The sequence below is a fragment of the Bos mutus genome, chromosome 11, assembly GCF_027580195.1.
Source record: "Bos mutus isolate GX-2022 chromosome 11, NWIPB_WYAK_1.1, whole genome shotgun sequence".
Lineage (NCBI taxonomy): Eukaryota > Metazoa > Chordata > Mammalia > Artiodactyla > Bovidae > Bos > Bos mutus.
In genome coordinates, this window is record NC_091627.1 from 63,191,598 (window position 1) to 63,204,106 (window position 12,509).

Genomic DNA, 12,509 nt, shown 5'->3' on the forward strand with positions numbered 1-12,509 from the left:
TTATTCAAATTATTTAGCATTAAAACTGCCTAAGTGCTCTAATAAACACTGGTGAGGATGTGAAGAAAAAGTAATCCTTATAAACTATTTATGGGAATCTATCAATCACGATGGTGTGATCACTGACCTAGAGCCAGACATCCTGGAATGTGAAGTCAAGTGGGCCTTAGAAAGCATCACTACGAACAAAGCTAGTGGAGGTGATGGAATTCCAGTTGAGCTATTCCAAATCCTGAAAGATGATGCTGTGAAAGTGCTGCACTCAATATGCCAGCAAATTTGGAAAACTCAGCAGTGGCCACAGGATTGGAAAAGGTCAGTTTTCATTCCAATCCCAAAGAAAGGCAATGCCAAAGAATGCTCAAACTACTGCACAATTGCACTCATCTCACACACTAGTAAAGTAATGCTCAAAATTCTCCAAGCCAGGCTTCAGCAATATGTGAACTGTGAACTTCCTGATGTTCAAGCTGGTTTTAGAAAAGGCAGAGGAACCAGAGATCAAATTGCCAACATCCGCTGGATCATTGAAAAAGCAAGAGAGTTCCAGAAAAACATTTCTGCTTTATTGACTATGCCAAAGCCTTTGACTGTGTGGATCACAATAAACTGTGGAAAATTCTGAAAGAGATGGGAATACCAGACCACCTGACTTGCCTCTTGAGAAATTGGTATGCAGGTCAGGAAGCAACAGTTAGAACTGGACATGGAACCACAGACTGATTCCAAATAGGAAAAGGAGTTCGTCAAGGCTGTATATTGTCACCCTGTTTATTTAACTTATATGCAGAGTACATCAAGAGAAACGCTGGACTGGAAGAAACACAAGCTGGAATCAAGACTGCCGGGAGAAATATCAATAACCTTAGATATGCAGATGACACCACTCTTATGGCAGAAAGTGAAGAGGAACTCAAAAGCCTCTTGATGAAAGTGAAAGTGGAGAGTGAAAAAGTTGGCTTAAAGCTCAACATTCAGAAAATGAAGATCATGGCATCCGGTCCCATCACGTCATGGGAAATAGATGGGGAAACAGTGGAAACGGTGTCAGACTTTATTTTTCTGGGCTCCAAAATCACTACAGATGGTGACTGCAGCCATGAAATTAAAAGACGCTTACTCCTTGGAAGAAAAGTTATGACCAACCTAGATAGCATATTCAAAAGCAGAGACATTACTTTGCCAACAAAGGTTCGTGTAGTCAAGGCTATGGTTTTTCCTGTGGTCATGTATGGATGTGACAGTTGGACTGTGAAGAAGGCTGAGCGCCGAAGAATTGATGCTTTTGAACTGTGGTGTTGGAGAAGCCTCTTGAGAGTCCCTTGGACTGCAAGGAGATCCAACCAGTCCATTCTGAAGGAGATCAGCCCTGGGATTTCTTTGGAAGGAATGATGCTAAAGCTGAAACTCCAGTACTTTGGCCACCTCATGCGAAGAGTTGACTCATTGGAAAAGACTCTGATGCTGGGGAGGGATTGGGGGCAGGAGGAGAAGGGGACGACAGAGGATGAGATGGCTGGATGGCATCACTGACTCGAGGGACATGAGTCTCAGTGAACTCCGGGAGTTGGTGATGGACAGGGAGGCCTGGCGTGCTGTGATTCATGGGGTCGCAAAGAGTCGGACGCAACTGAGCGACTGATCTGATCTGATCAGTATATTAGTGCAACCATTGTAGAAAACAATTGGAAGATTCCTTAAAAAAACTAAAAATAGAGCTACCATATGATCTAACAATTACTGGATCACACTCCTGGGAATGTATCAGAAGAAAATAAAAACATTAATTCAAAAAGATATGTTCCCTCATGTGGGTACACATCTAAATTGTAACATATATAAATTGGGAAAGGAGTATGTCAAGGCTGTATATTGTCACCAGCTTATTTAGCTCCTATGCAAAATATATCATAAGTGTGGGGCTGGATGAATCACAAGCCGGAATCAAAATTGCTGTGAGAAATATCAACAACCTCAGATATGCAGATGATACCACCCTAATGGCAGAAAGCAAAGAAGAACTAAAGAGCCTCTTGATGAAAGTGAAAGAGCAGAGTGAAAATGCTGGCTTAGAACTAAACATTCAAAAAATGAAGATTATGGCATCTGGTCCCATCATTTCACAGCAAATAGATGGGGAAACAATGGAAACAGTGATAGACTGTATTTTCTTGGGGTCCAGAATCACTGCAGATGTTGACTGCAGCCATGAAATCAAAAGATGCTTGCTCCTTGGAAGAAAAGCTATGACCAACCTAGACAGCATTAAAAAGTAGAGCCATCACTTTGCTGACAAAGGTCTGTATAGTCAAGGCTGTGGTTTTTCCAGTGGTCATGTATGGATGTGAGAGTGGGACTATAAAGAAAGCTGAGCACCAAAGAATTGATGCTTTTGAACTGTGGTGATGGAGAAGACTCTTGAGACTCCCTTGGACAGCAAGGAGATCCAATCTGTCCATAGTAAAGGAAATCAGTCCTGAATATTCATTGAAAAGACTGATGCTGAAACTCCAATACTTCAGCCACCTAATGTGAAGAACTGACTTATCTGAAAAGACCCTGATGCTAGGAAAGATTGAAGGCAGGAGGAGAAGGGGACAGCAGAGGATGAGATGGTTGGATGCCATCACTGACTCGATGGACATGAGTTTGAGCAAGCTCTGGGAGCTGGTGATGGACAGGGAAGCCTGGTGTGCTGCAGCCCATGGGGTTGCAGAGTCGAACAAGACTGGGTGACTGAACTACTACCCTCATGATCATTGCAGCATTATTTACAGTAGCCAAGACATGGAAGCAACCTAAATGTCCATCAACAGAAGAATGGGTAAAGATGTAGTGTGTGTATAATGGACTACTACTCAGCCATAAAAAAATAAAATTTTGCCATCTGCAACAACATGGATGGATTTCAAGGGTATTATGCTTATGTAAGTCAGACAGAGAAAGACAAATATTCTATGTTATTACTTACATGTGAATGTAAAAAACAAGTGAATATAACAGCAAGAAACAGACTTGTAGATACAGAGAATAGTGGTTACCAGTAGGGAGAGGGGCACAAGAGGGGTAGAGGATTAAGAGGTACAAACTACTATGTATAAAATAAAGTACAAGGACACACTGTACAGCACACGGAACATAGTCATATTTTAAAATAATTTTTAAGTGGAGTATACCTTTAAAAATTGCAAACCACTATGTTGTATACCTAACATTTATATATTATAAATAAACTATACCTCAATTTTTTAAAAAAACTGCCTAAATGCTACTGATACATACTACATTTGTCAAATTTAGTGAGCTGAGATTTATAGTTTTTTGATTGTAGCTTGAAGTAATGAAGGTATTCTCAGAGGACAGACAAAACAAATTTGTGTCCAGTATACGTGCATACATGGGCTTCTTTGGTGGCACAGTGGTAAAGAATCTGCCTGCCAATGTAGGAGACACAAGATCCCTGGGTCAAGAAGATCCCCTGGAGGAGGAAGTGGTAACCCACTGCAGTATTCTTGCTGGGTAAATCCCATGTACAGAGGAGTCTGACACGCTACAGTCCATGGAGTCACAGAGTCAGACACGACTGAGGGGACACGCACAGATGCATATATCACATACACACACACAGAGATGCATATATCCTTATCTTAAGAAAAATGTTTTCTATCATTTGACCTTACTTGTCCCCTTCAACTGCCTGTCTTTGACTCCTTGGTGACTCTCAATAGTAGAACCCTCAACTACTAAATTAATGCACTTTCAGCTCTCTAGTTAGCATAGTTGACTAATTCCATCTCCCCTTTAGTTTCTGTGACAGATATGCTTAATTTCTTGATTCTAGCTCCATAATATTTCTACAAGGGGGGTCATTCTTAAAACGATCTCCTCATGAGAGGTAATCTAAAAACTTTACATATTTTGGGCTGTATCAGAATTACAATGCTACTTTTCACCGCTTTGTAGAGCCAATTCTAAGTGCCCATCAGATATTTTCACTCACACTTTCTGATTCACCTCAGTAACCATGACTGATAAACCAGATATCCCTCCTTCTGAGATCACTTTTTCTGTTCCTCGTTTTCCTTACTGCCCATACCTATAAACTATTATTGTTTTTCCTGGATTACTAAGTCTTAAATTATATTCCTTACACGTCACTTCCTCCCCACCCACCTCCATTCTGTGCTATTTAATAGTATCATAAGTTACTCTCTTGCCATTAATCTTTATTTCTAAATCCCATTTTGTAAAAAATTCACTGGCTGATATTTTTAACTCTATCACATAACTCTTTTGCTCAAAACTTGCCAATACATTCTTTTCTGGATACTGATCCTTGGATCCTATAGACTTTGATGGTATGCTCTTAAGGATCTTTTTTTTTTTTTTTTCCCAACGTTTCATATTTATTACTGAGTCTCAGACTGATAGTGAGGAAATAAGAAATATCAGGAGCCAAGCATTACAGTAGTGATGTTCTCACTGTGGTTCAGCTGCTTAAAAAAGTGGTCTTAACATGTGTGCCACATGTTATAGACCCAGCTTGCTTCTTATAGACCCAGCTTGGTTCTTCTCCAATGTCTTCTCTTGGAGCTGTACCTGATTTTATTGCCAGTTTTCATTCGAATCCATTGAGGAACGGGACAATTCTGCTTTTGTTTCTTGGCCAGCAATCACTTTATCCTGAAAGTCTTGTGAGAAGATATGGTGAGGAGAGAACTCAACCGTACATAGGATGGCGGAGAAGAGAAAAGTAGGATCTTTCTTGCCTTGTTTCTTGATCTTCCCTTCTGAAGCTCCAACTGCCAACATGTTACATAACCTAGTCTCCTTTCCATTGCATTTGCCATTTTCCTTGCCTTAAATAGGCCAACGGTTTGATGGCTCAGCTGGTAAAGAATTTGCCTGTAATGCAGGAGACCCGGGTTTGATCCCTGGGTTGGGAAGATCCCCTGGAGAAGGGAATGACAACCCACTCCAGTATTCTTGCCTGGAAAATCCTATGGACAGAGGAACCTGGGGGGCTACATACAGTCCATGGGGTCGCAAAGAGTCAGACATGACTGAGTGACTAACACTTTCACTTTTGCCTCAAATGCTTGCTGTCCTTTCTGCTATCTCAATTCCATCTATTTTTCAAAGTTCACTTCAAGTCCCACCTTCCTCATGAAGCATTCTTCGATTACCCTCCTCTTTATAAGCTCTTTTCCCCACTATGTGCTCTTTCATACTACATTTACTTTTTTTCTTCCCTGTATGTTAGTTTCATCACTTCAACTATATTTACATTCCTTGAAGGTGAGAACTATATCTACTATTTCTAGGCATTTCCCCAAAATGCCTAGTCCAAGTTCCAAAGAGTGGTATGCACTAATTAATTTGATTAATCTGTATAACAGGATATTATGTTTGTTACTTTCTGTTTAATAGGTATGTTTCAAGAGTACCACAAATTTTACAGCTAGAAAGGCGCTAATAAAATTATTAATGACTAACTGAAACAAAAGGATAGAGAAGCCCTGTTGAGTTTACTTTCCCACTTTGAAAAGCATGATTCTTTCATGATTTATGAGAAAGTGATAAACAGAGCAAAAGACTTGCACCACAAACCACAGTATTTAACTAAAATGGTTTGGAGTTCTAGATTGTTTAAAGTTTAAATATTCCAACTATGCACAGAATAGTAAAATGATATTTGATCTAACTCAAATCCTTTGGATATGTTCCATATAAAATAGGTATAAATGACAGAGAATTATGATATTGAAAATGACCAATCATTGTGTCTATGGAAAGGAAGATGCTAAAACCAATTAAATTTTTTAAAAATAACTGTATTTTGCTTTAAAAAAAAATCAAATAGTGTAAATGCCTCAAATTTTTAACAATGGTTTTATGCCTAGGAATTAAATGGAAACCAGCTAGTGAAATCTGTAAATTAAAGTACTGATGTGAATAAAATGATGGGAAAGCAATTTTAAAAAATCAAAAAAAACCTTTGACCTTGGAACGGATTCTACTAATTCTTCTTTTAGGTGCAAAAAATCCACCCAGTAAGAAAATTAGTTAGGTGCATCTCTCAATAAAGTATCTAGCCCTTTTTTGTGAACAGTAAACACTTGACTTCCCTTGATGTATCCTAGAATATGTATGAGAGCAAAGACCTCAGTATAACCACATTACATGACATAAAGACAACACAAGAAGTCAAAAAGCTTGTTACTCTGATTTTAAATCAATTCTAGCAAGCTGTGTATCTGGTTTGCATACCCACAGCAATTATGGGCTGATTATAGACAGAGACAACAGGTTCCCCAACATTCATTCAATGCCTGAGCTCTGTCCTGAGGTTGTGCAAGTGAATAAGACAAGTTTATTAAAGAGTTGATCAGCTAGTAGCAGAGAAACAAGCATGATTTTTTTTTTTTAACTACTCATGACTAGCATTTCACATGCTCAGAATTCAACCTAACAGAAAACTTCAACTATTGATAACCCTGCTGCGAGCTCAAAAATGAGCCAGATAGTCATTTGGCAGAAAAAGTCAATAGTGTAAAGATCATTTATTTAAACACAATGACTGTAGACTTAGCACAGTCCCTCATAACCTTATTCAGAGCCCACTGCTTGAAAGAACCAATTTTATACATATATCAAAGGTTACAAAAGGAAATAAAAGTTGTAAAAGAATTCTAACAGGTGTGTAATTTCTAAACTGATGCAAATTAATGGGCAGAAAGGGATTTTACAGAGACACTACTGCTGTGAGCCCTTAACTTTCAGCTGGCAGCTGTTAAGAGATGGGAAAACTATTAAAAAAAAAAAAAAAAAAACTAAAACTAAAAATCTAAAATACAACAGTCTGAGCCACTTAGTAAAGGGACAAACAGTATTATCCAGTTGAACATGCCCTATCTCATTTTACTACAGCCAATGAAGAGTCCCAAACAAATGAATTCAATTATATTCAAAAGATTCTAAGAAAGCAAAGAGATATGTAATTGATTTTAGAAGGAAAAAAGTTAAGCTACTGGAGGGGAAAAAAGCAGTATAATTATAAATTAGGGTTTGCAAACTCCAACGTCTCCTAGGCCAGGCAGGTAAGCAAATGAGGAAAGTATACACGTAAGAAACACAGAAACTGATAATCGACAATTGCTATGTCTGAGAGAGCAGGGAGTAATGGGGACCATGAGGCACCGGAGGGGAGTAGCCCAATTCCATTCAAGCCTCTTCTGGCCTTGCCCCAAGAAAGGCCCAGTGCTGCCATACCTGGTATTTCACAAGAATTCTGAAATCTGGCTTTTAAAATTTCAGTATTTAAAGTTTGGTTTACTACATGTGAGTCAAGGAAGACATTTATGTGGAAATGTAGTCAGACACTGGCTACCTCTGGGGTAAATCCTCATTTATTTAGGACTCAACTGTCTAGAGGGCTTCCCTGATGGCTCAGCCGGTAAAGAATCCACCTGCAATGCAGGAGACCTGGGTTCAATCCCTGGTTTGGAAGATCCCCTGGAGAAAGGAATGGCTACCCACTCCAGTATTCTGGCCTGGAGAATTCCATGGACTATACAGTCCATGGGGTGAAAAAGAGCTGGACATGACTAAGTGACTTTCTCTTCATTTCAACTGTCTAGAACAATTCATTTCTAAGTATACTAAAAATGTTTATCTATTTTTGATCATTCTCAACTCTGCATTTTGTTACCAGAACACAATGAAACTATGAATTCAATTTAGAGTCTTACCTTACTCTCACTGACCTCAGAAATCCATTCTTTTACTAGATTGTTGAGTTTACCAAGAACAACCAGCCTATAATAAAAGATAACATGCTTTAGATGAAAACAAACAAAAAACCCCCACCAAAAACAAACAGTATTTTAAAAAGTAATTAAACATATAGGCAGTACCTTTATGTTGGTGCTAGAGTAAAAGCATATTATACACGTGCTAATGCTATCACATCTGTTGACACAAGGCACATCTCTTTGGCATTCTTAGGTTCCTAAGAGTTCCAAAGAGACGATAAATGTGATGATAGTATTTTGGTTTTTGAGCTATTTTTTCAAAATTCAAAAAGCCTAGTTAAAAAAAAAATCAAAATTACCTTCAATAAGGCTGCAGAGGCCAACTGAACTGTCAACTTTCTTGGCCTTACTATGGAATAAAATCAATTCAGTGTGGTAATAGTAGAAGTCAGCACTCTCATTGATAGTTACAAGTTTTTGGATAATAAAAACAGGCAAATTATTTATTGGCTAATTTTTTATAAAAAATTTAACTTAATAAAAGCAATTTGATATTAAAACAAACTTGCAACCAATGGCATATCCAAATCCAAATTAAAAAAAAAAAAAGTTTAGGCATCTCAAAGATAACACATGAGAAACTGAATTCCCAATGTGTCCAAACTTGCTTCTCCCTCAGCCTTTCTCAGGTAATGGAATCTCATCCTTCCAGCTGCTGAAACCAAAAATCTTGGCATCATCCTTGATGCCCCCCACTTTCCCCATTCCAGTTATTAAACAAGACATCCAGAAGATGTACCTTAAAAGACATCCAGAATTCTACTATCTCTTATCACCTCCACTGCCATCCCCCTAGTTCCGGTCACCATTTCTTCCTTGGGTTACTGGAACAGTCTCCTAACTAGTTTCCCTGTTTCTGACTTTGACCCTTCTGCAGACTAGTCTCAGTAAAGCAGCCAGAGTGACTGTGTTAAACATGAATCAATCATGTCAATCTGCTGCTCAAAACCCTAAGAGCTTCCCATCTCAGAGTAAAAGCCAAAACCTTTATAATGGTTTTCAAGGTCCTAAATGACCTTTCCCTCCAAGCTCTTTCCCATCTCATTTTCTTTAAGCCCACATTCCCCTTCTTATTCACTCTATGTCATATACCTAGGTTACCTTGCTATCTATTATTTTTTAAAAATACTAGGTACGGTCCTATCGCAAACCTCTCCTAGACTGCTCTTCCATCAAATCCACAGAGCTCTTTCCTCACTTTCAAAATTTCCCTCAAATGTCAATGAAGACTTCCTTGACAACCTCCAGTCTCAGCTTCATTTTTCTCAGCCGGCAATTGTCATATGTTAACACTGTGTTTATTTTACTTACTTGGCTAATTGTTAAGTTTCCTCCTCTAAGCTCTAGGAAGGCAAAGTGTTCTTTTCATTTTGTCATTTTTATATCCCTACACAGGGACATCACTGGTACATGAACATATGTTTATAGAGTAATGACTAAAGAATGTACTGTAAAATACTTTGCATTTTTAAATGACATACCTATGGTTCAATTCTTCCTCATCTTCAAACACTCCAAATGGTTTCATGGCATCAATTAATTTCTGTGTGTAAATATGATCAATTTCTTTAGGACATGCCAAGCTAATTGGAGAGGTGATTCCATAATGCTTTTGTTGACGCTGGCTGTCCAGCATGGTGTTTCTGTTCAAGAAAAATGAAAGAGCAGAAAAAATTTAAAGTTTCATTTACTGATACATTAACTCTCTCAATCCACTCATTAATTTAGCTACCTTAAAAGTTTACTCAGTACTATTGGTTGGCCGCCCCCCTCCTTTTTCTTTTTTTTTTTTTTAAGGAAAAAAGGATATTTTGCGCTTATGGAGATGAAGGACTATTCATTCTGCTTCAAGCTTTCATGGTTAGGATGTCTTTTCAAGTCAAAAGCAGCCTGTGTTGGCATCAGGACAACTGTGCCAACACCACTCAGCTCAAATGCAAAGAGCCTGAATGGGAGCGGGGCCAGGGCCACCTTGACTACACCCTGCAGACTTAAGTCAAGTACCACCTTTGAAAAGCAGTCAGCCACTTGAAAGAAAGCTCTAAGTAAAAAACAATGCCCCCAACCCCAGGAAAAAAAACCAAAATTATTTGATTAGAAGGTCCTTATGAAATACTCTAGCTTTTAAAAAGAAATCACTAGATGTGTCCCTGAGAAACCTATTAACATCCATTGCATCCATCAGAGTTTATAGTCCTAACATTCTGTGACTCGTTAATTGTTCTTTTCACTGTCTAAATGAAGTCTATGATACCAACTATGATCTTGAGTCCCAGTTTCTTATCTCTGTGTGGAAAATGCTGGCCATCAAGGTCCCTATGCTATGCTAAGTCACTTCAGTCGTGTTCGACTCTGTGCGACCCCATAGACGGCAGCCCACCAGGCTCCCCTGTCCCTGGGATTCTCCAGGCAAGAACACTGGAGTGGGTTGCCACTATCTTGTCTACTAGCATTAAAATTCCAAACCCATGGTTCTGAACCTCTCTCATCTAGAGAGGAAAACAAAAGCAAGTGACACAATCCCTGGAGAAGTAAACACTCTGGAGAAATTCTAGGATAAGTGCACAAGGAGACATGTACAAAAATGTTCACTACCACACTGTGACATTAAAAAAAAAAAAAACCTAGAAAAAACCTAAAACAATCACTAACAGGAAATGGACTAAATCAGAATGTATCTCTACAAAGAAATACAATATTAATGTGAATTAATTAGAGCTGAAAAATACTATCATGGACAAATCTCAAACATATGTTGCGCTAAAGAAGTTGTTGAATAATAAGTGTGGTACTAGTCATATAAAGTTTAAAACAAGTAAAACAATGCTGATTATGGACATATACATATGCAGTAATAGCATTAAAAAAATATGCCGCATAAGCATCAAATTCAGAACCGTGGGGAACTCCAGGGAGAGAGGTGAATGGGCCTAGAGGAGGAGGTAACAGAATTCCTTCAGATGTATTCAGTATGTTCGGTTTCTTTTAACTAAAGATATGTGTATACACACACACACGGAACGTTATACTTTGGGAGATGGATGATAGCTACGTAAATGATGCTATTATGTTATTTTAAGCATTTTTCTGTATGTTTAAATTATTTGCTAATAAACCAAAATGTAAGAAGTTACAACAAAATCTTGCCAAGGACCGACACTGTTCCTGACTTATCAAAGTATGACCAGGAGGTACAGACTGGCAGATGTACTGTGGATAGGTGGGGAGATGAGGGAAGGGTGAAAAAACCAAAGCCTGACTAAGAAGAGAAACCCATGGGCTGGGATAGGAGTGAATGCACTCCAGAAGACCTGGAGACAGCCGGTCAGGAAGGGAGGCGGGGGAGGTAGGGGGATGGTATTTGCGCCAATGCAGACAGGAGCAGAGACCGGCTCAGACAGCGCTGGGGGCAGGAGAGTGACCGACAATTTTTCCCCACAGACACACGGGCCTTTCTCCCGCCGCAACCTAGTCTGGGGCGTCCTCGGAGACAGGGCAGCCAGGGAACAGATGGGGACTTCTAGAGTCCCCGAGTCTGGACAGGTGAGCCGCCGGGTGTAGGGGAGGTGCCCTTGCCGACCGGTCGAGAGGGGGAAAGGAGACTACACGAGAGCTCTGGGCAGGACGCGAGAGCCAGGGAACGGAAACGGGGTCCGTGCTGGCCACCCCAGCCCACCCAGTTCTACCTCACCCCCAACCGCCGCCCCCCACTACTTACGCAGACATCTCTTTCATCGCTTCCTGCGTCTCCCTCACCGGCGAGTTGTCTTTCGCTCTGGAGTCCTGTTCTTGTTCTTCCCTTCTCCTCCTGTCCAGTTTCCTCCGCTTGCTTGTAACTCGCTTGAACGCTCACTCTCTCACTTACTACAGCCGAGGCATCCAACCGAGTAGTGAGAACACCACAAAACCGGCTCTATTTATGACAATACAGCGCGGCCGACGCCAATATGGCGCCGCTTCCCAGCCTGCCTCTCGGCCGCCGCGGCCCCGCCCATGGGGGGGGCCTGGGCCCGCCCTCGACCCCGCCCCCTCCTGCTTTAGGTCCCGGTAAAAGGCAATGGCGACCCGCTCCAGTACTCTTGCCTAGAGGATCCTGTGGACCGAGGAGCCTGGTAGGCTGCAGTCCATGGGGTCGCTAAGAGTCGGACACGACTGAGCGACTTCAATTTCACTTTTCCCTTTCATGCATTGGAGAAGGAAATGGCAACCCACTCCAGTATTCTTGCCTGGAGAATCCCAGGGACGGAGGAGCCTGTTGGGCTGCCTTCTATGGGGTCGCACAGAGTCGGACGCGACTTAGCAGCTGCAGCAGGCTCAGTGGCCCCGCCCACAGCTTGGGCTGCAAACGCCGGTCTGGAAGAGAGTTTGGTTCCCTCCATGGTCCGTGGGACTGTCTATCCAGGCTAACTGCTTGGAAGGTAACTTGGAACATGTATTCCTTGTTTATCTTGTGAAAGCCTATGTCATATGTTTTTAAAAACTACACAACTTTGCCTAGCAAATATTATATTAACTCTTCCATTATACTACACCTTTATTTTAATCAGTTATGTGTAGTCTAATCAATCTATTCCTTGAGGCGATTATGCCGTGAGAAGGTCTCACCTAGAAACGTGTGACTTTATAATTACCTGGGAGTGAAGCGAGGTTGTAAATTGGAGACTAACTGTTCACCTCGAAGTACCTCCCCGTGAT

General features: G+C 40.5%; 1 protein-coding gene and 1 pseudogene across 3 annotated transcripts in view; both read right to left on the reverse strand.

Annotated features, from left to right (window-relative positions):
• The window catches only part of PAPOLG (poly(A) polymerase gamma), a 33,979-nt gene extending 22,204 nt beyond the window's left edge, over window positions 1–11,775 (reverse strand). For 2 of the 3 annotated variants that reach the window (XM_070379528.1, XM_005889033.3), the window contains exons 1-3: window positions 11,533–11,775; window positions 9,296–9,457; window positions 7,752–7,818 (exon numbers count right to left, since the gene is read on the reverse strand). In XM_070379528.1, the coding sequence (XP_070235629.1) occupies window positions 7,752–7,818; window positions 9,296–9,457; window positions 11,533–11,549 (246 nt within the window). In that variant the 5' untranslated portion in view covers window positions 11,550–11,775. The remainder of the gene's footprint in view (window positions 1–7,751; window positions 7,819–9,295; window positions 9,458–11,532) is intronic. The other variant, XM_070379529.1, reaches the window with a different exon arrangement.
• Window positions 13–5,637, reverse strand: LOC138989988 (large ribosomal subunit protein eL39-like; annotated as a pseudogene).
• Window positions 11,776–12,509: the final 734 nt, after the last annotated feature.